Consider the following 27,678-nt stretch of genomic DNA (forward strand, 5'->3'; position numbering starts at 1 on the left):
TAAAAGGTTTTGTACAACTGTTTCTCTATTTAAGCCGTTTGCTGGTGTGGCTACATTCTAGGACCTCTTAAAACATCATATTTTAAGTTTTTCAGACAGACAAATAAAAGATGCCATCTCTGAGAAAGGCATGTTCTGAAAGCTAGATTAATAAGGGCACTGGGTCCACTTTGTATAACTACATCCCATCGCCTCATGTATATACCCAGCTATAGTAATAATAGGGTCAAAATGTATTTTTATATTATACTGTTCCCCACAAATATTTATTTGTTGCTATAGGAGGACCAAAGATGTAGTCTGTGTGGAAGACTCATAGAGACATTGGGCAGAAGTGGGAAAAAAGGGGTGGTTCTTAAGTCTAATTTCCATCAAGCGCCGTGACCAACTCTCAGCCGAGGGGAGGATGTCAATCACTCAGATTACATGGATTTGTTCCACACCCACGCATGTGTGAAGGCAGTAACAACACACAAAGACATGCACATAGAAACGCACACTCAGGCAAACACTTAATCACGCTCTTGTGCTGTACAAGACGCGCATCCACTCAGCGGGGAATATTTTTCACGCCTAATCTTGCCAAGTCTTGTAATGGCACACTTATTTATGAACTTCAATAAATTAAAAAGAGATTTGAATTTTTGAGTTTTCACCAAAAGCTAGAATGCTTATTATTCAGGAGACATGGATGGTGGTGGTTGGTGACAGGTATTAAACCAGTGATGCTGTTACATATTATATACGACCTGTTCCCTTGAAAGCTTTTCTGAAGCCAAATTTAACTTTGGAGGGTTTTCCTGAACTTATCTTTTGCCTAAAAATTCAGTAAAAATTCACTCTCAGAGTCAAAGTCAACACAGAGATCATTAATGGAAGTTTCCAAATGTTACAAACCTCTCTGAGACTAATAACGGATTATAATAATAATAATAATGATACTGCTATTGGGTTTGACAACATGGGAGAGATTTTGAAAAGCTGTTCCTCCTTTGCAGCTAGTACAAATGATCAACCTCATTGTTCCAGTTCTGGTTAATAGTCTTCTGCTCCAAGTCTGGCTGGCTTAGCATCATAATAGTTATGGCAATCTTGCCTAGCTTAAACAGGATATATATATATATGCCTGGGTAATACTTATATGCATTTCTCTGCTGCCTTGCAAAGAGTCGTCCACCTTTCTCTTCACCTTGCCAATTAAAGCGCAGCTGGAGGTATGCATTGCACATGTAGCACCAGGGGAGCGCAAGTGTCATTTCAAATAACTTGGGTGTTATTTCAGCTGCACACTGAAGTGCTGAAAGAAAATAAGCCTCTAAAGGTATAAAAAAAAAAAAAAAGCTGTTCAGTGTTCAATGCAGGCAGAGAACGTGGTGCATGTGACCCTGCAGACAGTACTGAACGCCATGTAATAATCAGTCGGGATGAAATTACATTCAAATATCCAACTTCAAACACACGTACAAATCAGATGTTTTAAATGGCGCAGATGATCTTTAGTTTATGATTTATTAACCAATCTTCTTTATTTTTAATAATAATATGAATAAAGATTTGTAAATCTTTATTCATATTAAAGGATAAACTTTCAGTCTTGACTTTTAAGCCAAAATAAACCAGAAGAACTGAATCAGCTAAAAAAAATCATATATCATCAAAAGCTCCAAAAAGCTGTGTAGTGCACCACTGGTATTATTTGTTCAATCAGAGCCTCAGCAATGTTTTTATGTATTACTTGAATGTACAGGATGAGCTGATAATGCAAGAGAGCACACATGTGCCCTATGAGCACTTTATCAGACTAATTGGCCACCATCCTGTAACAAAATGTCCAGCTTTACACTGTATCGACTGTGACGATGATGTTGCAGGTGCAACACCACCCACCGGCATTCTGGAAGTAACAAAGGTGGCTGTGAGAGCATTTCAGGGAGTGCTGCATTTGGATTAGAATAAGACAGCAGGAGGCCTTCAAGTGTTTCCTGTGATTCCCAGGCAGCTCAGTGGAGACTTCCTCTCCAGGCAGCGGCTGCTGGCAGCTTGACATTCCTAGTTTACAATTGATCTGAGGGATATACGAACAGCAGGGGGCAGATTTATAAACAGAGGAAAAGGTAGATACTGCATCTGGGTCACACACAGAGACACGGAGCTGCCTGTAATGTGTAATTTTGTGCCGTATGTGCATGTTAAAAAATTGGATCTGATTATATAGTAAAGTATTTTTGTACCAAGTTCTCTGTACATGTGCATGTGAGTGGTTGTGTTTGTATGTGTGTGTGTTGCACGCAGGAGGTTCCTATTTTGTAGGTAGAGCGTGTAGCCTTTGTAGAGCCCGGCTGTGCACAAATACCAAGCTGAGAGAGGCTGTTGAACTTTGGAAATGTCAGACACGGCTCCTCACAGACAGCGCTATCAGTTCATTCCTGGGTGTCCTCCCATCCTCCTTCCCTGCACGCCACAAAACTTTCCTTATGCTAAGAGAGAGAGACCCGCTGAAATCTTTTGTAGCTGTGTCTCGGTTGTTGACAGGAGGAGCACAGAGAAAACGAGCTCTTAGTTCAAACACAAACAATCTTCTAAAGAATAACCCTTGTCGGCACAGCTCTGAAGATGTGTGACCGGTGGCACAGCCGGGGCATCCCAGAAAAAGGTGGTGGGCTACACTGTGGTGTGCAGTGGGTTCAAAGATCACAGTGAGGGAACAAAGAAAAAATCCTTGTATAATATGTAATGCAAGAGAAGAGACTTGCAGTAAATCCTTAAATATTTAGTTTTGACTCTTACAAAAAAGATCTGACTTAGACGTAGTTGCTTTTGAAGTTGGTGTTAAGTAGCAGAGTTTCCCTTGGATTCCCAACACAAGTGCTGTAACATACTAATCGGGATTAACAAATGCAAACCTTGCACTGCGGCTTGTAAATCCTGCTGCGAAACAGGCAAAAAGCATCTGCGTCATCCCCCCAGCCTCTTCACGTCTTTCTCCCGGCGCTTCCCAAATCACAGATCCGACTCTCCTGAGAGGAGTCTCCACCCACTTTACAGTATGTGCTACGGGATCAAATCATATGTATATTGTTTACACGTCGCTTGTGGTTTGCCGAGATTACTGCGCTCTGGGCATTTAGTGAATGCCACCTCGCTGGAACGAAAAATAAATGCATTCACAGTGTATGCCAGCCACGCTTTAGCTTTAGTTTAATACATGCAAAGTTCATGGACACTGAAGTTCTTGCATGATTGATGACGTGTTGCCAGCTTTAATCAGCTCACAGTTGTGCTGCTTGTAATATTTGATTCATTATGTATATATGTATATTTCTTTCATTTATTTATTTATTTATTGCTTTTTATCTCAGATTCATTTATGATTTATCTCTAGGCTTTCTCGAATTATAAAAACGCTGCCAGCAGCTTTAGTGCGGTAGATTTCAACTGAAACTTTTTTAATTGGTAGTGAAGTATCACCTTTTCTTCCATGCAAATACTTGCCCTCTGTGTTGAACCACAGAGATAATCCTTTCATTCACAGAACCAAGAATCCATCGGCTCCCCAGTGACAATTACTTCTTCCCTCCACATATCAACTCGCAGCAAACTGTAGTTGTTGACTCCTGACCTCCCTTCATACCCAGCAGCAGCTCTAAATAAAATGATGTGTCTGTCTCCGCTCACTTCCTTTTGCCTTATTTTTTCCAATGCACTGTCTCCAGGGGGACTCTGGAAAGCTCTTGAGTGCCCTCATGTGTTCATTACTTGCTTTATGATCAGTGTGCTTTGTGTGTGGCCAAATGGGCCTTTAAAGCTGACGTTGAAAGGAAAGCCTGTCTCCTTAAATAGCAGACGCACATCCCCCAAACTAGTTGAAGATGGGCATATTTTCACTTTCCCTCATCAGACGGCATTTGTGTGCAGATTTGCAAAGTGTGTATTTGTGAGTCTATGAATGTGTGAAGTGTGTGTCACACCCTATGTGTGTATGACGCATAAAATAAAAAGAATTGGTAGAATTGGAGTATCTGTGCGATATCACTGACTTTAAAGCCCTGCATAGGATTTGACACAATATTTTTTCAGGTTGTGCATGTGAGCTGTATGCCTTTAACACAACAGCAAGACCATCGAGCATGACAGCATGTCATCTCCTGTTTTGTTTTGTGGTTTTTTGCAGGAAGCGCCCTGAACCTTACCTGCCGGGCATTTTTTGGCTACAGCGGCGATGTCAGCCCCCTCGTCTACTGGATGAAGGGGGAGAAGTTCATAGAGGACCTGGATGAAGAGAGAGTCCAGGAGAGCGACATCAAGTAAGGAACACAGGGCTACAAATCACCTCCCTGGACTTGGCAGTAATGAGGAATTAATAGCAGATGTAGATAAATTTACCCCATAATATTAAAGGACGATGCAAATGGTTTCGCATCTCTTAGCCCATTAACTCCAAATTGCATACACTAAACCAACCATTTTCCAGAGATGTATTCCCTGCCTTCTAAGCAGCTGCTCTTTTCAATTAATTACACTACAGCATGAACACGATGCAGAGGCTTGAAATTTGTTATAAACTGTAATTTATTTGTTTTATTACCTCTGATATATTTTTTGTCAGTTAAAATACATTATTGTCCTGTGGACACAAACACTGCTGTACAAAAAAATGTAGATGAATGTAAAAAAAAACAATGTGAGGACACCTTCAAAAGTTGGCCTATAAGTCAAGTAATTTCAGTCAAAGTGCTACAAAAAGAAAAAAGCAACCCTGATCTAATCGATATTTGGTATCTCATGCCTCTCATGCCTGGATGCAGCTTCATCTTCATCTCTCTTATTGTAATTAGGCTGTTATTTATGATCATTATGAAAACTAATAAAAATGTATGACTGAAACATTCAACATTTAAGCGTTCCTCCTAATAGAAATGTGCACTCATAAACTCTTTCTGTTAGTTTAGAAGAAAAAGAACGAAAAAAGTTTTGATTTGAAATCTGGAAAGAAATCGTGAAGTATTAAAATGGTTGCCTGTGTCTTACTGGGAGCTGCTGTCTCTCCATGACCAGCACTTTTCCCTTATCTCTGACAGAGCAGGATGCAGCACAAGCCCTGAGAATAGATTGAGATGATGCTGAACACATTTGTAAAAAGCAGTTTATATAACTTCACCTCGCTTAAGGTCTTTGTGCAACATTGCAAAGACTCCACTGACAAGCCTCGCTCCGGAGGCTGTGAGACATTTAAAACAAGCCCATCTTCGTGTCGCTCCCCTCCTAGTGGTGTAGCACATTTAAACAAGTCCATTCTCTGGTCCATGTGCATGTTTCCCATTAGAGCTGTTTGGAGAGGCTGCAGCTCCTGGGAGACAGCCCTGTCAGATGGTTAACAACTGCCATTTTTCACACCGCCACCACTATGCTATCTCCCCCGCTGCACCCACCTAGAGCAGCATGCAGATGGGCCATGGGGAGCTGAGGAGGTGTGCTAGAAGAGAAAGAGAGAAAGAGCGGGAGAAAATAGGGAGGAAGAAAACAGGAAAGACGAGTGAAACGAGTTGAGAAATATTCACAAATCAATGAAGAGTAAAGTGAAGAGGGATGTTATCATGAGTTGTTTAGCACACTGGTATGAGTATGCAGAAGAAACAGATTGCTGTTTAACCAACCCCTCTCTGCCCCTGCCTTTGTCACCAGGATTCCTCCACTCGCTGGCTGAGGGGTGATCATTTTAATAATTTAAATCATATTTCATGCAGGAGATCAATAATATATCTGATTATCCACTTTCTCCTACTGATGCTGCTCTTGAAGGATTCAGCAAACGACTTGATTTTACTTAAACGCACACAGCCAGACATGTATGAGGGTCAAAAAATGACAAAAAACAAGTATACAAGAAGCTAAACACAAACTAATCAGTCCTTTTCCTGCAGTCAAGCTCTTGCTCCCCTTTAAATGATACGCTGGGCATGTTTTCTCAGGGTTACCTCGCTTTGTCAGCCTGCCACCCACATACTTTTATTACTAATGCATCAGCAGCCAAACTTAAGTTTAGAGAAGAGCACTCATACCTTGAGAACAGACTTACTGCAGGCTTTTATTTACCCAACTCTCAGCCTATTGATTTGGTGGAGTTCATTTCTGTGGCAACACGAGCCCATAAATTCTCATTTGCACCATTGGGACTGGGCTGTTGCTGTTATCATGGCATGGATGACTAGACATCAGCATTGTATGCAGAGATTAATAAATTAACAAAACAAATGCGTCTCAGCATAAAAAAAAATAGGTGATCAATACGTTATCGAGTGGCTTCAGTTGATGTTTTGCAGGTGTACGTGCACTTGAATATATGAAAGAATTGAATACGCTGGAAATTGATCACTAAATGAGCAAACACAGAGGTTTTATCAATGAGGAGGGAAGTGGATGTGCAAGGGATAAAGAAGAAGCCATAGCTTGAGAAGAAGTTTGCAGTTTACTCCTTCTGCTGAGGCTATATCAATAAACTCGATCACTCGTGAAAAAGCAGAGGGCATCCTGCAAATCCGACCCTGATGTTCCTGTGTATCGGTATCCCAGCCGTTATGTGTCCTTCAGCTCACATTTGTGACTATGACCCTGTTTACACTTGGTTTTAAAATGTATGCTGGGTGACTGGGTCACAAGTAGAGAGCCAAGATGTGTCATCATTTCATTAGCCTCTAAGGTTTCCAGCTAACCACAAGTTCAGCCTTTGTTACTGTGCAAATTCCACTAGAAGGTGAAAGGACAGCATTATTTTGTCTGTCTGTTGCCATTCAAGCGTAAGATCAGCAAGAGCTAGCAAAGAGAACAAAATGTTTGTCCTTCAGTGTTGGCATATTTACTACTACATCCTGATACGTTGCTCATGTTAGGACACATTAGCATCTACAGTACAGTGAAATGAGGCCAAGTGCATTTAAAATCACCTCAGCAAAGTGGCCTGAATGACCGGATCAAAGCAGCACCTTTCACGATGTTGTTTATTTATCATTGTCCACATTTTAAAACCAAGTGTGAACTCCATTCAAGGTTCACATAGTAATTATTCATCAGGTTCAATGGCTGTGTTGTGTCACATGGTGTAAAATGTGAAACAGAAGACACCACTCACACGCTACACTTAAAAATGAATACCGGTAATACTACGCTGTGAAGCTGCTCTGTAAAACTGTAGTGCAAGAGTTAAAGCTAGAAGTACTGATTGGAGAAATATGCCCACAATTACTGTTTTCACATGAACTCCAGACAGTGTTGGGGGTAAGCTGGGTTGAGATGCTGTCTGGAGTCTGAGTTTGCACTTTCCCACAAGGGGCACGCAGCAGGAGACGGTCGACTTCAGTCACATTCTCACTTCAGGAAATATTGGTGCTGCCCAGACGGAGCATGCAGGAGACAGGCTTGCTGTGAATTCACCTGACTATTATCTGAGCTATTCTCATGCACATGCTACCAAACATTAAGACTTTGACCAGGGAGTTGGCGTGTTAAGGAACATTTAATGTCCGATCCCATTTATTTCTTCACATGCACCCCTGGCAGTGACTTTAGTTATAGAGAAATGGACATGGCCAGTAAAAATACTCAGGTAGGCTGTGATGTTTAAGCAATGCTCAGCTGATATTAAGTGGCCTTAAGTGTGCAAGAAAATATGAACAAAACAGGATGGAGTTATGCTTTTATGTTGTTTACACCAAATTCTGACCTGAACATCTAAATGTCACAGCAGAAATCAAGACTATTTTCCAATTTTGGTGATCCCATGTAAAATATAGCCTCAATTTCCTTTTCTTAGCTAACAAGAGTGGAATCAGGTGTTCTCTTCTCCTGTTGTAGCCCATCTGCATCAAGGTTGGGCATGTTGTATATTCAGAGATGCTCTTCTTTGGTTGTAATGAGTCGTTACTTGAGTTACTGTTGCCTTCCTTTTCAGCTGGAACACAACACTGGTGATTTTATCTGACATCTGGCATGAAAAAGATGTTTTTGCCCAGAGAACTGCCCCCTAATGGATATTTTCTCTTTTTCAGACCAGTCTTTGTAAACCATGATTGTGTGGGAAAATCCCAGTACACCAACCACACCAGATTCAGAGTCACTTTTCTTCACAATTATGAATTTCCTACTGAACTGATCAGATTATTTTTTCCATTAGTTGACTGGTTAATAAATATTTTTTAGAATAGTGAGTAATGTTTCCACAAGTTCTCTGAACAATTATCAAAGTAGTTACCAATGTTTTTCTTAGATTTTTTATGCAAAAGTTTTGACTTGCAAAGTAAATCGTAAAATGCATTCAGGAAACATGATTTTGGGACTTCAGCATCTTAACCGAGGACGGTTTGGCATGCAAAGTGGATGATCCACCTTAAGTGTTGAGCCACAGTCCCATAGTACACTGCTTGAGTAAGCAATACACAGTTATGGTTAGGGTCACCACTGCTTTCTGGATAGACCTGATTTATTCTCATGCCTCCTTCTCACTGCGCCTATCCTACAATAAAACAAACTCTGAATCATCAGTGCTGCCGCCGCCTCTTCACACACGGCCCATGATGCACTTTCAATTACAGATGCCAATTCTCCCAACAAGCTTTCCTATGTGCAGTTTATCAGTTTGAAGGTGAGGGAGAAGCGAGATGCTTGAGAGTCATTATCCCCCTCCCCCCCTACACATTTAAACACAAACTCACACATGCAAACACTCTCTCTCCTTTGTCCTCGTCCCACTCCTTCTCAGCACAGTAATGATAAACACACTCACGTACAAACAGAAGGGATCTTTTTCTCATTTGCACTTTGTTTCCTCCAAAGAGTCATTTGTGTTGAGGGTGCTGTAAAAGTAGGCTAAGTAGTGTGTCCAAGGTATGAGGGAGCATTATCTCCCTATTCGCTCCTCCATCAGGCTCAACCAGCCCAGCGGGGGACACTCATTTACTTTATGGAATATTACTTTCTCTCCTTCTCGCCGTTACCATGGCAGCTGCTATAAAAAGATTTTCTCCTCATCGCTATTATTTGATTTCCTCCCGCACAAGCTGAGGAAGATCCCTTATTGATTTTCATTTCTCATATGTTTGAGTGCAAAGAAAGAAATTAACATACCATGAAGTACTTAATGTAACGCAAAAGGGCCTCGATCAAGATACATTTGTACCACAGGAAAACTATTTTGTATAGCTCAACCCTTGGGATTTGCAATAACACCGTATCTGGTTAACGCTGACTGATGTGCTTCGGGTCATGACTCCTGAAGACCCCATCACGTGCTGAACATGAGAGTTTTTGATCTTTTTTTAATTCCATCAACTCCAAGTCACTCCCCATCCACCTATTGTGTTTGATGCTGAGAAGAATTGCTCAATACCGTTTAAATTGTTTGTCTTGCAGGGTCATCAAGGAGCATCTTGGAGAACAGGAAGTGGCCATTTCACTAACTATTGACTCTTTAGAGGAGGAAGACCTGGGAAATTATTCCTGTTACGTGGAAAATGGCAACGGCCGTCGCCAAGCTACCATCCAGCTTTTCAGGCGGGGTAAGTGCTTATTTACATTTCCTACTCCAAACTTAAAGGGACAGTTCAACCCCCATCCCCCAAAATAAAAAAATAAAAATACTGATTTTTCCTCTGGCATGTAGTGTTGTTCATCCATGTACATCATTATGGTATGAGTTTCCTCATTTTCCACATATTGGCTGTAAAGATGTCTGCCTTCTCTTTAGTGTAATTGAAGTAAATAGGACTCGCCTTGTGGTCCAAAGAAAGAACACATTTCAAAGCAATATAGCTTTTCAAAAATGATGACTACAAATGTTGCTATGATCAGGTTATTGTTAAACTAGGTTTTTATTTACTTCAGAATGAAAAGAAGCATGTGTAGCTCAAAGTATCTGCTTTTATGTCTCCGGACAGGGTTCTTTACCAATTTAGGGGGTTGCTGCAAGGAAAGGAACACACTTCAAATCCTTTATTAACAGCTATAGCTTCAAGCAGACAGCAGGAGCAAGAATGCATTAAATAAAGACAATACCAGAATCAGAATTGATGAACAAATGGGTAATGATCAATGGGAGAATGTGGATTTAATTCTCCAGCTCTTGGAAAATGATGAGCCAGATGAAAGTTAATAGAATATCTGAATGATTAAACTAATTTTAATTCACACTAATTCAGATTAATTGAGACTACCAACAATATTAACTCTGAGACAGTTGAACTTAGGCTTGATTTCCTATTGATTGTAGTTATAGGCTGGGTTCGTTCAGTTCACAAGCGGGACTTTTCAGGTCATCCAACAGCCTAATGATGGAGTAGATTCAGTAGGGTGCAGCCGTGAAATCTTGAGCATGTGATGCAAACAGACCTCAGCAGCTGATGTTGGCCCTCAGTCTTTTAGAGCTGATGTCAACTGGATTCTGAAATAGTACGTTTTATGGCTTTAACATTCATTTTAGAATAAGGAACAGCTTTCCATACGCAATTAGCAAAATAAAAATTACACCTGACTGCAAAAAAACTACTTGGTGAGCTAAATGAAACCGAATATCATAAAAGAGTTGAATATGGTGTGAGTCAGTCTTTTTATCATGCTGGTCTCATTGGGATGTCCTCTAAGGTGTGGCCAAGATTATTTGCGCCACTATGAATTCTGGGGCCACAATTGTTATTTAAATAATGAATTTTGTTCAACTTTTATTTGGACAGATCCAACCACGAAGAACAATCTTCCTTCCAACCACATAAACAAAGGCAATAGAGTTTGTTCAGAAATATGGACGTGTTCAGATGTATATGAAGAGAAAATGGGATTAAAACAGGAAGTGTATTTCAAAGGTTTATAGACTGCATTATCAGAGTGTTATATGGATGACTAATCGTCATAACATCACTTCCAACATTTACAACAAGAAGGGAAAAACTGGTTTAATTATTAAATTTCATATTCCTCAATTAAATCAATTTTAAGTCAGGAGTTTCAGGCATTGTGATAATTAAAGTTTAACAAGCCTGAATGGATTATATAATATTAACGTCTAACAAGTTTCACAATGAACAAGTAATCACATTCAGTGAATAAGTCTATTAACACTTCATTTGAAAAGTTGTCTACTCCAGGTGTGCACTCATATTTGTGATTGAAACATGAGTGATATCTCCTGTGTGTGTGTGTGTGTGTGTGTGTGTGTGTGTGTGTGTGTGTGTGTGTGTGTGTGTGTGTGTGTGTGTGTGTGTGTGTGTGCTTTTAAGAGAGAAAGAAATGTGGTCCAGCAACAGAATATTAAGATATTGGTATTCGCTGTCTCTTCCTACTTATAACGATGAGTCCTATAGAAGTTTTATTAATTATTTTCCGATCTTGCAGTTATAGAAATGTTTCCTCTTGCTGAGCTGGGGTGTTTGCAAATACTAACATAACAGCCATTTAACTAACAGATTGAAATTCAATTTGTAGGTTAAATAGCTGTGTGATGGGAGAGAAGTAAGTGCATTTTATTTCTATAGCACATTTAAAACTAAAGTACTTTACATGAAAATAAAATAGAATAGAAACAGGTTCCTATCGGCAACCAATCCAACAAAGTTCTAGAAATTAGCATTTTTCAAGTTTAGATTGAAAAACAGTTACAGTTGATGCTTGTCGAGGGTCACTTTGGAACTAAGGTTCAACTGTGGGATAATCGGGAGTGAGAATCAGGCCATTATGATCTTGAGTACATGGACGCAATATATCTACCACATATGCAGGTGCAAGACCATTTAAAGCTTCAAACACGAACAGTGCAGCTTTGTACTAGATTATGCAATGCACAGGGAGCTTAGTGCAAGACTGCTAACACTGGACTAATTGTAAGTGGGCAAGAGATGAGTAACTCCATTATGCATTCCAGTAGTCTACTTTAGACATAACAAAGCCCTTTCTGGATCTTATTTGGGGGTTTTGTTATGTTTTTAGTCTGGAGATTGTTCTGAGCTGGAAGAAACTGCTCTCGACCACTGCATTTATTTGTCTGTCAAATTTCAAATTTGTGTCAAACATTGTCCCAAAGTTCTTAACCTGTGTTCGTCCAGCTTGTCATTTGTATGGTAGGGAGATGGGAGGACAGTAAAAGGCATATGGTGGCATGCTGGTCTGTTAGATGGGTTTATTTCTTCCATCCATCCATTCGCTTCCGCTTATCCTTTTCAGGTTGTAGTTTTATTATAGTCAAGAATATGCAGATATTTGTACACTTAACCCAAAACTGGATATTAAAATAATCTTGATTGATTAAAATTCCTGTGGGCTGAAGGAAAATGTGTGTTAGATTTGGGGGGAAATCATCCTTTTTCTTTTTTCTTTATATTTAGTTGCTTTACATTAGAAAGCATGATATTATTTTTTCTGTTTGCCTGACAGTAAAGCCTCGTGACATATGAAATAATTGAAGCCTGGCTACATCATTTCATCAAACAGAAATATTCTAATTGATTTGCATGTTTGGTTTTTTTCATGTTTCCCATCGGCTGTGTAGCTATTTTGGTGCTCTAGTATGACTTGTCAGAAGCTCTTTTCACGCACTGGTTGTCATCCTAAAAGAGAGGTAATTTGATGGTTGTTTAAACAGCAAATTGGTCCTCAGCTTCTCCCAACAGGCCAATAAGTCCAGCATACAATTACATTTTATGCTGTTATATGTCTGTTTCCCCACTTTAATCTCTGTCTCTGCAATCATCTTTTGTAGACAGCCATTTTAGCAGTTTTCACAGACTGCAGACAACTTCATTTAGCTCTCTTTGTAAAAGCAGTTGCAAAAAAAAAGGATGCTACAAAAAGACTTCAAGGCAACACCCCCCCCCCCTCCTTCTCTCTCTCTCTCTCTCTTGCTTCTCATCCACATCTGATGTTTATTTCATGTTCTATGCTCCAAGAATGCATCACTCACAAGCCCTGCAGCAGGTCTAATATCTCTGCAGGCTCCCTTTCCTTCCATCTCGAAAGAAAGAGAGACATGAAAACAGAGAAGGCAGAAAGGAAGTGGGGGTCAGTGAAACATAAACAACTTCAAGAGTGAAGATTATTGCTGATAATGAGTTAAAAGCATTACATTTGGTTACAGTTGGAAAAGGCTGGTAAATAGCCAATTAGAAGCCCGAGAAAACATAGCTGTTTTCCTGCAACACACTGTCGACTGCTGCTGAAATGAAAAAAACATCAAATATAATGCACAAGCCAACATCAAAGATCTGTCTTTACAAGTTAAAGAGCTGTTTTGAGATTTGCCATATACACTTAATTCCCATGCCTCTAAGGTAAATACAAAGCTTAGCACAAAGACTGGAAACAGTGAGTTGAAAATTGTTGAAAATTAGCCAAATCATATCCACCCACATAGCTTCTTTTATAACTCTTACATTTTGTTTCTTGTATTTATTAGACAACAAGACATGACTGGTAAATGAATGTTTAGATGTGCTTGAGGGCAGATTTTGTTACTCTCAGAAAGCAGCTTTTCCTGTTTTTAGCTGTTTAGCTAAGCTAAGCTAACTGGCTGCTGATCATGAGTGTTGGTCTTTTTCTTTTACTCTCACCAACACAGATTTAATTAGTTATCATTTTGTAATTTCTCATAACCTACTATGTCTTCGGTTAAACCTATTTTAGAATAATAATCATTAGATCCAGAAAGTGTAGCTATAGTTAAGTGACTTTTAATAAAAATAAGATTTTATAAATTCACAGTATTTCTGTTATTACTTTAATATGTACCTTTGCTGTGTCTGGGGTTATATATAGAGTAAATTGGCATGCAGCCTAGAGAACGTAGGGCCACTGTGCAGCATTACAGCCCATAGTGTGACAGAGAAATAAAGTGAACCTGCTCTAGCTGAGCCTACCACGTAAATGCAGCTTTAATACACACCATAATTCATCCTTCCCCAAGCTAGGTCTCTGGGGAGATGAGAAGGAGATAATGGAGAGGAGAAATGAATGGAGAGACAGCAAGAAAAGTGGGCAAGGAGAAGTAAGAGAACTCTGAAGAGAGTGGGTTATGATGGCGAGGTGAGTGTCAGCGTGATGAGTAAACTAAAGCCTCTTGTTTTGAAAAAGCCTCCATCCATGTCCAGAATTGTCCCAGTCCCGCTATGGATGACAGCCAAAGTGCAAAGCTGTGTCATTGCTGCACTGCTCCAAAGAAATGAACCCAGTTTCTCATTATCTCCTTTTTTTCCCTGTGTCTCTCTGCTATGTGCCCTCTCATTTTTCCCAAACTCATTATGAGACTCGTGTCTCTGAAGATTGATTCTGCTCCGCTCTGAGCCGAGCGCTGAAAATGCTGATGATCGTCCAGATTTCAGGCAAATGTAAACGTGTAAAAGTGCCTCATTCTGTGAGTTTACCTGAAATAATGAAACAAAGAGGCCAGTGTTTGAGGCCGGCCTGATGAATACTGTCATAAGAGTGTGGGTAAAAAGAAAGCAAACACTTTTTTTTCTAAAAGGACATAATAATCAGGACATAATAAAAATAATCTAGTCCTTAAAAATCTGGCCTTTAACGCAACACAAACTCAGATTAGCAACAACACATGACGTAGTACACTGTGTCATTATTTATTTAAGAAATAAATTAGCCAAGTTGCAGAATCGGTGTGTGAAAAACTGAGTACACCCTACTGCTTCCATAACAATTAAGAGGGTAAGAGGTGCTGCTAATCAAATGCAGCTAATTAACTGATAATCAGCAGGTCTGAGCACCTCTATAAAAGCATATGTTTTTGACTATTTGCAGGTATGGAGCATTTAGGTGTGTTTTAACACACTGACAAGGAGAAAATTTTCAGCAATGATCTTAGAGAAGCAATTGGGAAGAATTAGTAAGTTATTTACAAATACTTTGATTTTTATCATCCTACAGAAAGACTATTGGAAAACTGGGACGACAATTCCCATTCCTTCTTAGGAGTGAATATACCAGCAAATTTAAGTTCAGAATGTGTAATGTGCAAATAAACACCCAAAAGTGACAGTTTGGGCTCTACAGGCCAAGTTCAATACAATACAATTAGTGATAGACTGAATATCTATGGCTAGGTTAAAAAAAATACCAGGATAATAATAATCTGGTAGCATGGTTGAGATTTGCAAATTTGCATTGGAATGAACCACTAGACTTCTAGAGCAATGTCCTTTGGAGTAGTGATGTTTGGCCATAATGCAATGTAGCTTAATTAAAAACAGAGCATATTAGCAAATACTTCATACCAACTTTCAGCCACGGTGGTGGAGGAGTGATGATTTGAGTTTCTTTTGCAGGCACAGGACCTGCACACCGTGCAGTCTTTGACTTGCCTATGAACTCCTCTGTATACAGTGGCTTGCAAAAGTATTCGGCCCCCTTGAACTTTCCCACATTTTGTCACATTACAGCAACAAACATGAATCTATTTCATTGGAATTCCACGTGAAAGACCAATACAAAGTGGTGTACACGTGAGAAGTGGAACGAAAATCATACATGATTCCAAACATTTTTACAAATAAATAACTGCAAAGTGGGGTGTGCGTAATTACTCAGCCCCCTTTGGTCTGAGTGCAGTCAGTTGCCCATAGACATTGCCTGATGAGTGCTAATGACTAAATAGAGTGCACCTGTGTGTAATCTAATGTCAGTACAAATACAGCTGCTCTGTGAAGACCTCAGAGGTTGTCTAAGAGAATATTGGGAGCAACAACACCATGAAGTCCAAAGAACACACCAGACATGTCAGGGATAAAGTTATTGAGAAATTTAAAGCAGGCTTAGGCTACAAAAAGATTTCCCAAGCCTTGAACATCCCACGGAGCACTGTTCAAGCGATCATTCAGAAATGGAAGGAGTATGGCACAACTGTAAACCAACCAAGACAAGGCCGTCCACCTAAACTCACAGGCCGAACAAGGAGAGCGCTGATCAGAAATGCAGCCAAGAGGCCCATGGTGACTCTGGACGAGCTGCAGAGATCTACAGCTCAAGTGGGGGAATCTGTCCATAGGACAACTATTAGTCGTGCACTGCACAAAGTTGGCCTTTATGGAAGAGTGGCAAGAAGAAAGCCATTGTTAACAGAAAACCATAAGAAGTCCCGTTTGCAGTTTGCCATGAGCCATTTGGGGGACACAGCAAACATGTGGAAGAAGGTGCTCTGGTCAGATGAGACCAGAATGGAACTTTTAGGAACACATGCAAAACACTATATGTGGCAGAAAACTAACACTGCACATCACTCTGAACACACCATCCCCACTGTCAAATATGGTGGTGGCAGCATCATGCTCTGGGGGTGCTTCTCTTCAGCAGGGACAGGGAAGCTGGTCAGAGTTGATGGGAAGATGGATGGAGCCAAATACAGGGCAATCTTGGAAGAAAACCTCTTGGAGTCTGCAAAAGACTTGAGACTGGGGCGGAGGTTCATCTTCCAATCTAATCCAATCTACATCTGTGGCAAGATCTGAAAACTGCTGTTCAAAAACGCTGTCGATCTAATCTGACTGAGCTGGAGCTGTTTTGCAAAGAAGAATGGGCAAGGATTTCAGTCTCTAGATGTGCAAAGCTGGTAGAGACATAACCTAAAAGACTGGCAGCTGTAATTGCAGCAAAAGGTGGTTCTACAAAGTATTGACTCAGGGGGCTGAATAATTTCGCACACCCCACTTTGCAGTTATTTATTTGTAAAAAATGTTTGGAATCATGTATGATTTTTATTCCACTTCTCGCGTGTACACCACTTTGTGTTCGTCTTTCACGTGGAATTCCAATAAAATTGATTCATGTTTGTGGCTGTAATGTGACAAAATGTGGAAAAGTTCAAGGGGGCCGAATACTTTTGCAAGCCACTGTACCAAAGTATTCTAGAGTCGAATGTAAAGCAATGTGTCCGATAGCTAATGCTTGACCCAAACTGGGTTTTACATCAGAACAATGGCCCCAAGCACAGCAGCAAATCTACAACAGGATGGCTGAAAAAGAAAATAATCAAAGTGTTGGAATGGCTCAGTCAATGTCCAAACCTCAAACTGGCTGAATATGTTGTTGAGAAACCATTGGAGATCTGAACATCAACAAATGCCTGCAGACCTCAATAAACTAGAGCAATGTTGGAAAGAAGAAAGGGCCCAAATTCCTCTACAGTGATGTAAGAAATTGATGAAGTCATACAGAAAATGAGTACTTCAAGTTATTGCAGCTAAAGGTATTTCAACAAACTATTGAATTATGTGGTGTACTTACACACTCTTTCTGGGCTTTGTCTTAGTTTCTATTGAATAAAAAAATGACTCAGTGTAATATTTCATGTGTTTTTTTTAGACCTTGTAGGGACTAGATAATTTTTTTATTTTGTCCCAATAAGTAAAACCTTAGAGGTGCGGGGATGTTTATCTATTTGCAGTGACTGTAAGTGGCCACACAAAACTGTAACTGGCGTTTTAACCATGACTGTCTCAGCAGTTTTGCTTATTTTCTTGTCCGTATATGTTGTCTTCAGCAGAGCTCATGTACACTGTGGAGCTGGCAGGAGGGCTGGGAGCAATCCTGCTGCTACTCATCTTTCTCATCTCACTCTACAAATGCTACAAGATTGAGCTGATGCTTTTCTACAGGAGGCACTTTGGCAGTGAAGATGTAGACGGAGGTAAAGACAGAAGAATGCGTCTAAAACAATGTATTTTAGCCTTTTAACCATTATCTTATTCACTTTTTTTTCACCAGGACTTTTTTTATCCAAAAACTCAATATCAAGCAAGCCGTGATGACTCCATATGTGCCTTTGCGGGCTTGTATTCATAGATCCAATGAACATACTATTTTGTTTAAAAGTAACTACTCACTAGTAGTTACAGATGTTTACCCCAGTGCTATCTCAGTGACGGCATTTCCGCTGCTGTTGGTAAAGAGGTGCATGGTGCAGTGACTTTACCGGGAAAGGAGGAGACAGTTTTTCAATTTGTTGCCCATTTAAAAAGAGATCAATCTCAGTATGTCATGGAATGAAGCCCACCCTCTGCTGCCAGATAGTGATTCACAGCAACAAGGCAGGCTCGAAGCACCGTCTCTGAGCAACAAATAGGAGCGTAACAATCCTCAAATTGAAAAGCAACTTTCTGCTTTCTCTACAGAACATAGTTAACTTGTACTTCACTTAAAGATTTGTCTGTTTGTGTCCCAGTATGATTCCTCTGTGTTTTGCATTTTTGCTCTCTTTTCAAGAATTCTGGAAAGACCGAAGTCACCGGATTGTTTCTACAGTAGCATAAATTATCCATTACGCCCAAGACTGTAGACTCAAACTTCCACATGATTAAGTCATGCCGTCAGGGACCGCTGATACAAGCTGTTTTTGATTTTTCCAACTTTGCTAGGTGGTTAATTTGCGAGGTTGGTTGCTAATTTGAAAGCTTTGTTTGATGTTTGGATCCTATCGAGCACAGCCATGGCCCTTCCAGTAAGTTTCAAAGCTGCGCATGCTCCTCAAAAGAGTTTCTGAAGCAGTCCTTCCTCACTTTCTGACTGAACCACATTCCGGTTTCCACAGAGCATAATGACTAGGACTTAGCGAATATGGCACCAGCACTGTTCTTTTCCCTGTTATCTATTTTCTACCTTCTCAGTTCTTCCCACTGTCTTCTGGGAAATCATTTTGAGGTGGGAAGAGAGTATTGCTTCTGCATTGTTTTGGGTATTTTTGTATCTGCCACAATTTATTTCTTGTATACACTACATGGCCAAATCAATTTGACACCACTAGAAAAGTGGTCTTCTCTTTTCCAAACAAGAATGATAAGCAAAAAATACATACAATAGACAATAAAAGAAATGGTTTTCTGAGTTTGGTGTGGAAGAATTTGACTGCGTACCAGAGACACTTATTGGGAACAGCATTTGCAAGAAAGGCCTTCTCCTTGATCATAAGTAGCTCACTTCATGAGCGATCTTGTGACTCACTGGAAGGAAATCCATGTCGGCAAATTATTAAATTTAACAGTTTTTTATAGAAAACAAAGTACCGAATAGAAAATGTAAACTGACACAGCAAAGCACAATCATGTGTCCTGTAGAAAGTTACACTATAGTTTCATATTAGACTATAGACTGTATTACCCATGTTTACAGTTCTTTAACATACTTCAGTGCTTAACAAATTTATTAAAATACCATTAAGTGCAAGTTTTTTTCACACAGCTGCCCTAAGTTACCAGTATTGGTAATCATCAAAAAAGTTATGTTTCTATAATGTTAAATCCTCCAGCATGAACAAGCATTTTAATTAAAATTCTATTTTTCAGTTTTATAATTAATGTTACCTATGAATCTTCACATTCGCTGTTTTACAAAAAAAAAGGAAAAAAATAATAAATCACATTATTATTATTTGATTAGTTAATGGCTCAGTTTCTGGAACAGAAAAGTTTCTAGCTTTCGCAAAGTTTTTGACAAATTTCTAAAATATTTGTGTTTTCCTGTTTTTATGGCAGGTGGTCTAATAATTGTGTTAAACACTGTATAAGAATTACACAAAAGATATAACTTCCGACTTTCGGCATTTTACTTTTGTGCCTTTTGTCTATAAATTTGCAGAAATTTCTGATGCATATTCTGTTTGGATGAAAATAACTGGTAACTATTTGAGGTGCCGTGCATAAGGGTTAAATGGCACTGTCATAACCATGGCATCACATGACACTGAATGTGAATGTTTATGGATAGAGCCAATAAGTGTAAGAAAAACCAACGTTATTTTATTATTTTGAAACTATAATAAGGAGTGTGTAATTCTGGTTTTAGAAGTAGCTTTAAAAGTTGTAACTATTGTAGAAGTTAGCCAACGCAATTGCAAGAAATGTGTAAAGTCAGTTGTTTGGAATAAAATGCTCATCAGAGAATGAGCGTGCAGTGTTCAGTGAAAATGCCATGGCGTTTAGTCTGCATATTTCATGACTGACTCTCCACTCTTTCTTCCTGTTCCTCAGAAAATAAAGACTATGATGCATATTTGTCTTACACCAAAGTGGACCCTGACCAGTGGAGTCAGGAGACCCGGGAAGAGGAGCGCTTTGCCTTGGAGATCCTCCCTGATGTTCTGGAGAAACATTATGGCTACAAACTCTTCATCCCAGATCGAGACCTCATCCCATCAGGAAGTAAGACTGTGTGTGTTTGTATGTATGCATGCTTGCACACGTTTGAAATGTTTGTGCCATACTGTAAACAGTTGTATAGGTGTTTGTTTGTTTCTACTATAAATTCTATATTGGGGGAAATAATTATTTGATCCTCTACTGAATTTGTAAATTTGCTCACTTACAAAGAAATGTCCAGTCTCTAATTTTATGATAGTCTCATTTTAATGGAGAAAGACGTTAAAATATTGAGTGACAATGAGCGAAATAAGTATTTGATTCCAGACCAACACGCTAGAATTCTGGCTCCCACAGACTGACTGTGTGCCCACATGGCACACAGATTACAATCATTCAATTACAGATACTTGTGATATCAAACGATTATGTGCATAAAGCACAGAATCAATTTCTTGGGAAGACCAAGAAATTAGGTAAGACCAAACAGCTGTTAAAGGATGCCAGGGCGCAGCCTACAGACCTGCACAAGGCCACAATGGACGACAAGACCATCAGCAAGAATCTTGGTGACAAGGTGACAGCTGCTGGCGTGATTCAGAAATGGAAGAAATGCAAAACCTTGTGTCAACCTCAGTCTGTACAAGATCTTCCCTCATTGGGTGAGGATGATCATGAGAAAGGTGATAGATCAGGTCAAAAGTACACGGGAGGTGCAGTTAGGACCAAAGTCACCAAGAACATCATTGATGGCACACAACAAGAGTTCCCACTGTTTAACAAGGCACATCTACAGGCCCATCTTAAGTTTGCTAGTGAGCAACGAAATAATTCAGAGAAGGCATCCAATGAAAGTGCTGTGGTCAAATGAAACCTAAATCAAGCTCTTTGGTATCAACTCAACCCGCCGTGTTTGGAGGAAGAGAAATACTGAGTATAACCAAAGGATCACCATCCTCCACTGAAGTGGAAATATTATACTTTTGGGCTGTTTCCCTGCTCAGTCAGAACACTGAAGGTGGGTCATGGATGGGTCTTCCAGCATGAGAATGACCCAAAACATGCCACCAAGGCAACAACGGATATAAAGAAGAAGCACATTAAGGTCACGGAGAGGCGTAGCCAATCTCCAGACCTATAAACAAACTGTGAAGGGAGCTGAAGTTTAGAGTTGCCAAGCAGCAGCCAAGAAATGTAAAGGATTTAAAGTCAAAGGAGCTTGCAAAGAAAAGCGTCTAGACTTCTTTGAGTTGCTTGAAGACGTTTCACCTCTCATCCGAGAAGCTTCTTCAGTTCTAAGGTCAAATGGTGGGGAGTCCCAGATTTAAACCTAGTGGGAGTAACCCCCCACAGAGGGACAAAAGGACCCCCTGATGATCCTCTAATCGCCTGAGCCAAGGTGTGAAACTGGGTGTGGGTCCCAATCAGCCAGAGTTTGAACTGAAGAAGCTTCTCGGATGAGAGGTGAAACGTCTTCAAGCAACTTAAAGAAGTCCAGATCCTTTTCTTTGCAAGCTCCTTTGGCTACGATGACCTGGATGACTGAGAACCTTCACAGACATAAAAGATTTAAAGTTTCTATAAAGAGGAGTGGGCCAATATCCATCCCACATCTCTCTGGTGCTTACCAATGAGGCTTTCTCTACAGAGTACCAAGTCATGTTTTGCTTGGGCATCAAATACTTCTTTCAATCTGTGACTTTTATATAATGTCTTTTTTCTGGAATTTGGTTGATGTTCTGTCTTTTCATTAAAACTAAATTACCATTATTGGAGATTGTTAATTTCTTTGGAAGCAGGGTACATGTATACATATACATATACATAGACTGTCACAGTCTGTTTTGTCTGTGTTGTTTGTTTTCACCATTGTTTTTCCACCGTCACTGTCTTGTGTTTCAATGTCCGGTGCTGTCAGGGCAGAATCAAGCAGAGGATGCTCACAAGTGATGAATAGATGAATATTTCAAAGTTAAAATAAGGGAAGAGGAGGGAAATGCAATATTCAATGCAATACTGTCAACAAGAACCCTTTTTTTCTTGTATCGTCTCAAACCTCTCTGGATTAAAGCACTAGATCATAGCATTTCTCACTAGCTCTTCCCTTACTGTGTACTACAGATATGGGAATACAGTATGCGGTGTGTACCGGGAGCCGATATATTGAACAAATTTATCATCCTCACTGGTTTTTATCCATGTATTAATAAATCCATGAAAATTCTGTCTGAACATATTCTCATGTGTGCTAACTCTGTTTAGCAGTCTGTCTTTGCCAGTGGTACACAGTGTGCTCTAGTTAGTAGCAATGCTGTGTGTTTCTACTGTAGGCTTCATGTGAGAAAGATAAAACGCAAACACGTCCTAGCTGGTCCAGACAGAATTAAACATCAGTGGGTAATGTGTGAAGGCTCTGAGCCCTGCTGACTGAGCCGCTTCTATCCTTTAATCAAAAGAAAATTGCCGCCAGCACCACTGCCAAGTAAAATCATTGCAGATGAATGTCCAATCAGAGAAACATGGTATGTGATTAATCGTATGTGAAATAAAAAGATGACTGAGAGGGGACGCAGCCACGCTTCTGACGGTGTTGAGCATGTTTCTGTGTCTGTAATGTGTTCTGCCTGTGACCTGAATGTTAAAATGTTTATGTTTAGGTCTCACCAATGAGCATTACCAGGATGACACGCGGCTCTTTAGAGGTACTCGCCTTCGGTCTTTTCCTCTTGCATCAGCTGCTTTCATGCTTAGAGTGGCACCATTGTGTGATCTGAAACACCAGGCCCGATTCAATAGCGAGCTCAGCCCTAATCCTATAGAGTGTGCAGCTTTATCAATCACTGGTTTGCAGTTAGAGCCATATGGATCTGCTCTATGTGCATAAAATGTTAATTTATATGCTGCACCTTTGTGCACACTTAAAGCTCCATATTAAACGGGTGTTAGTAGACCAGATACCTGTCACTGTCTTGCGTTTTGTGTCTGATGCTGTCTGTGTGTTCATCCATCACCGTGTTGTGGCCCTGTTCTCATTAGGTGAAAACAATGCTCACTGCAATGTTTTGCCACACTTGTGTCACATAAATTTTTGCTCTTCTCTTTCCTTCCCGCTTCTTTCCCGCAGCCTACATAGAGGACGTGGCCCGCTGTGTAGACCAGAGCAAACGCCTCATCATAGTTATGACACCCAACTACGTAGTGCGGCGAGGCTGGAGCATCTTTGAGCTGGAGACGCGACTGCGCAACATGCTGGTGACGGGTGAGATCAAAGTCATCCTGATCGAATGTGCCGAGTTGCGCGGAATCATGAACTACCAGGAAGTGGAGGCGCTTAAACACACCATTAAGACCCTTACTGTCATCAAATGGCGTGGAACCAAGAGCAACAAGCTCAGCTCCAAGTTCTGGAAGCAGCTGCAGTATGAGATGCCCTTCAGACGCACGGAGCCCATGCTCACGCATGAGGCGGCACTAGACGTCAGCGAGCAGGGCCCATTCGGAGAGCTGCAGACTGTTTCTGCCATGTCCATGGCGGCGGCCACTTCCACGGCCATGGCCACCGCCCACCCAGAGCTGCGCTCCTCGTTCCACAGCACCTACCACACCACCATGAGGCAGAAACACTACTACCGCAGTTACGAGTACGACATGCCCCCAGGAGGGACCTTGCCACCTCTCTCATCTCTGGGAAACCAGCACACCTACTGCAACATCCCACTGACACTGCTGAACGGACAGAGGCCACCCGGGAAGAGCCGAGAGCACAGTCTGGAGGAGGGGCACGCCAACAACGCCATGCTCCCTCTGCTGCCCAGGGAAACCAGCATCTCCAGCGTCATCTGGTAATGGCAAGCAGACTCGGCGCCAGCTTTAGGAAGATCGCTCAACGTCAGACATGACGAGGTTACAGTCTGGCAGTTCTTAGGAACACAGTTCGAGGTTGTGATTACGGCAAAAAGCATTTGGATCCGTATGGCTCCGGCAGCTAGTCATGGAGGCAAAGCAGGTTCCTGGACGTGGTTTGTCTTGTTGTTCAGTCGGACTGCACCTCGTTTCCAGAGGATGTTTTCTATGTGGAACTACAGGGGATAATGCGAACACACTGTTTCATTAACTAGCGAGAAATGGACTCACAAGGACTCCATGGTGAAGAACCAACACACTATGGCAATTATTCACAGGAACGAATACACACACACACACATACACACATACAAGAAATTGCATCCATACAAGCAAAAGGAAAACAGGGTCTGTACATATATTTCAATTTATTTGTAGCATCAGTGTTTTCCTGTTTTGTTCTTTTGTTTATTTTATTCAATCATGTTTGTTGCCTTCTCTAATGTAGGACTTTTGCTTTAACTTGTCATAAAGAGTTGTATATTTTTAATCTTTTTCTCTTTTTTTGTCTCTTTTTCTTTTTTTATTTCTTATTTTGTAACACGCTCGATAGGAAAGCCAATATGACATGTGCGTGCGCTGTTGTTTGTTTGTTTAAAAATCTTTGTGTTGTTTAAAGAGAACTTTTTTTTTTCGAACTTTGGGAAACGCCTGGACATTTCAGGAGCTTCGAGGAGCTAAAACTTGTTTTCGTTTACCTGTAAAAGGTGTATCTAGTTTAAAAGGAAACTCTCTCTTTTTAAAAAAAAAAATAGAATATGCAAAAAGAAGGAGAAGCTGGCAAAAAATATATCGTCTCGTGGGACTGAAAAGGAGGAGTGGTTGGGGAGCAGCGCTTGTCCTCTCCAACCAGATAGACTGGCAGATCTCTCTCTAAAGCTTCATATTTTCTATTGAGACAAACAGCCTTGCTGTTTTAGAGTGATAGTGAAATGCCTCACCTTAAAAAGAAATCTGTAGATTATTTTAAAAAGAATTCTATTTTTATAACTGAAAAGAGTTTGCTTGAGATGTCATACTTATTTGCATTTCATCTTCCATAGAAAGAGGATTTGTGTATAAGTGTTATGCTGGTTTTGTGCCCTTCGGTGTGGCTCCTGGTTTGTTAAAGAGATTAAGGTGGCTTTTAAATCCCACATGACAAAAAAAATGTCCTCTGCTCTTCTAGATTCAAAGGTAAAGCATTTTCAATGTTTTGGTTTAAAAAAAATAACAGTATTATTCCCATCCTGATAATTCATTTGGTTCATATGGATAGTTCATGTTTAAGGAAAGAAAAGAATTCCTTTTGTGTTTTGAAAGACTTTTTACATATATTTGAAGGTGTGATTTTTGAGTATGCATAGCAAATAGATATGTATTCTATATATAATATAGATATTTATATAAATATATAAACACAATTTTCACTTGGAAAGAAATGTCTATCTTTATAGAAACACAATCATGATCAGTTGCCCTTACTTTCTCACTGCACATTAAAAACATTGATTTCCTTTCGATGTTTTCCTTTTGTGTCCAAGTTGAACCAGCAGCAATTCATAACACACCTGATTATGCTCTTAACCTTTTTTCTTTTTTTCTTTTTTTCATTACCACATGATTTTGTAATGGCTAGAGTCAGCTACATCCACCAGATGTGAAACAGGACATTTGAATCAGTGATCAGCCCTGGGAAATCTGGCACAGGGTAAATGAACAAGTGTTTTAGTACTGTTGAAATAAGTCTTTAAACAAACTGTGCCTTGAACGTCCAGTTCATAGACGTTATAAAGATCTTTCTATAAAGTCTATGATCCAGCTGCTCTTTCTGGTGGATAACACCGAAATGCTGTAATACTAGACTCATTGGAAGGTGGTGTCCATGTGTGTACAATCATTGCAACTACATTTGCCCTCTAAGAGAATAGACGGGCATGTTTCTTGACCCTATGGTATAGTTGTGTCCAGAAATATGCCAGATCTAATCATATTCCTCTGTCCTCTATTTCCTCATCCTGTCAAGAAACACGTTACGTAATTATACTGATAATTATTCTTTCTTGCAGCAAAATGTCAGTGCAGTGAAGAAAGGAGAAAGGCAGATAAGCAGACTGTTTAAAGGAGATGTTCTGGTATTAGATAGCATGAATGCAAATCATGGAATTTAACTAGAACTAAACAAAACAGTTCATGCAAAACAAAAACTTTTGCATATACTTATACACAAATACTTATCCGTACTAAAAAACAAAACAAAGAACCACTGAGACAATGAAAACACTGAAACTAATAAAAACTAAATTATTTTTTAAAAGAATAAAAATGAAACTGAAATGAGCAGCTCTTTTTCTTCTTCTTCTTTCAGCTGTGCCTCATAGGGTCGCCACATCGGATCATCTGCCTCCATGTTGCCCTCCCTAGCATTCGCCTCTGTCACACCAACCCTCCGCATGTGCCCCTACACTACATCCATGAATCTCTCTCTGTGACCTTCTTCTTTTCACTCATTCCTGGCAGCTCCATCTTCAACATCCTTTGTCCAGTATAAACATTATCCCTCCTCTGTACATGTTCAGACCATCTCAGTTTTGCACCTTTGTCTCCAAAACACTCGACCTGAGCTTTCCCTCTGATGTACTCATTTCTAATCCTTTCCACTACTAAAGAAGCATCTGAGCATCTTCAACTCTTCAACCTCCAGCTCAGTCTCCTGTCTGTCAGCACCACCATCACCAAGCTATACGTCACAGCAGACCTTGCTGCCATGTTGCAAACCTTCCCTTTTTAACCTTACTGCTATCGTTCTGTCACAAATCCCCCCTGGTGGCAAAGTAAAACAAAAACAAACAACTTCAATGACTTAGTTGGCCATTTGAGAGAAGTGTGACATACAAACATACAGGTAACGATGGAAATCAAACGGTGTCTAAAACAAGCACCATGAAATTCTCTGGTTTAAAGCTACCTGAATAAGTTTGCTGCATGCTCTCCCCCTTGCTCTCTCCTTATGTTCACTGCCTTTCAGATAGAGCCAGAAATGCCAAGTGAAGATAAACCTTTAACAAAAAAAAAAGGTGCTGATATAAGAAACAGCTTGGCTTATGGCCAAGCAGTTTCAGTTGACGCCTGACATTTGCCTGCACGTTGGTGGGTGAGTGCTGACAAACAGTGCCATCTCCTGGGGATACACACTACCTACAACGGGTGTCTGAACACTGGTAAACACAGAGACAGAAAGCAGATTTACTGATGTCTGCCAACCCCAGGAGAAAACACAGAAACTGGGGCAGAGGAAGAAAAAAAAAGCAGGAAAAGACTGAGTAGAAGGCAGAATGATGAAGAAATGAAGCTAAAGACAGTGTTTATAAAATTCAGCCTGTGGACATTTTTGCTGGAGACAAGGGCGGTGGTGGTGGTGCTGGGGAGTGCTGCTTTCAGACTATGCAAACACCAAGAGAAACTGTAACACCGTACCAATTTAAAAAGAAAGAAAGACAGAAAGAAAAGGGTCTCAAATGGTGGAATCTGCTTTGGTTGGGTTCTTTTTGTAATAAGTGATGCTAACTCAGGCAAACACCCACAACATATTGTCAGCCACAAGAAAAGCAGCCTCCTGCCAAACCAGTGTGGTTTTATTAGCAGACACAGGATTAATAGAGTCTTTATTACCCAGAGCAATTACAGG

The 27,678-nt window shown here is 40.2% G+C and overlaps 1 protein-coding gene across 2 annotated transcripts in view; it reads left to right on the forward strand.

Moving 5' to 3' along the window:
- The window catches only part of il1rapl1a (interleukin 1 receptor accessory protein-like 1a), a 167,224-nt gene extending 141,821 nt beyond the window's left edge, over positions 1–25,403 (forward strand). Inside the window, exons 7-12 of one of the 2 annotated variants that reach the window (XM_005733854.1) lie at positions 4,172–4,304; positions 9,403–9,548; positions 17,519–17,665; positions 20,001–20,171; positions 22,766–22,810; positions 23,233–25,403. In XM_005733854.1, the coding sequence (XP_005733911.1) occupies positions 4,172–4,304; positions 9,403–9,548; positions 17,519–17,665; positions 20,001–20,171; positions 22,766–22,810; positions 23,233–23,954 (1,364 nt within the window). In that variant the 3' untranslated portion in view covers positions 23,955–25,403. The remainder of the gene's footprint in view (positions 1–4,171; positions 4,305–9,402; positions 9,549–17,518; positions 17,666–20,000; positions 20,172–22,765; positions 22,811–23,232) is intronic. The other variant, XM_005733855.1, reaches the window with a different exon arrangement.
- The last annotated feature ends 2,275 nt before the right edge of the window (positions 25,404–27,678 follow it).

The sequence above is a fragment of the Pundamilia nyererei genome, unplaced genomic scaffold, assembly GCF_000239375.1.
Source record: "Pundamilia nyererei isolate P.nyererei 1_Seehausen unplaced genomic scaffold, PunNye1.0 scaffold00055, whole genome shotgun sequence".
NCBI classification, from domain to species: Eukaryota; Metazoa; Chordata; class Actinopteri; order Cichliformes; family Cichlidae; genus Pundamilia; species Pundamilia nyererei.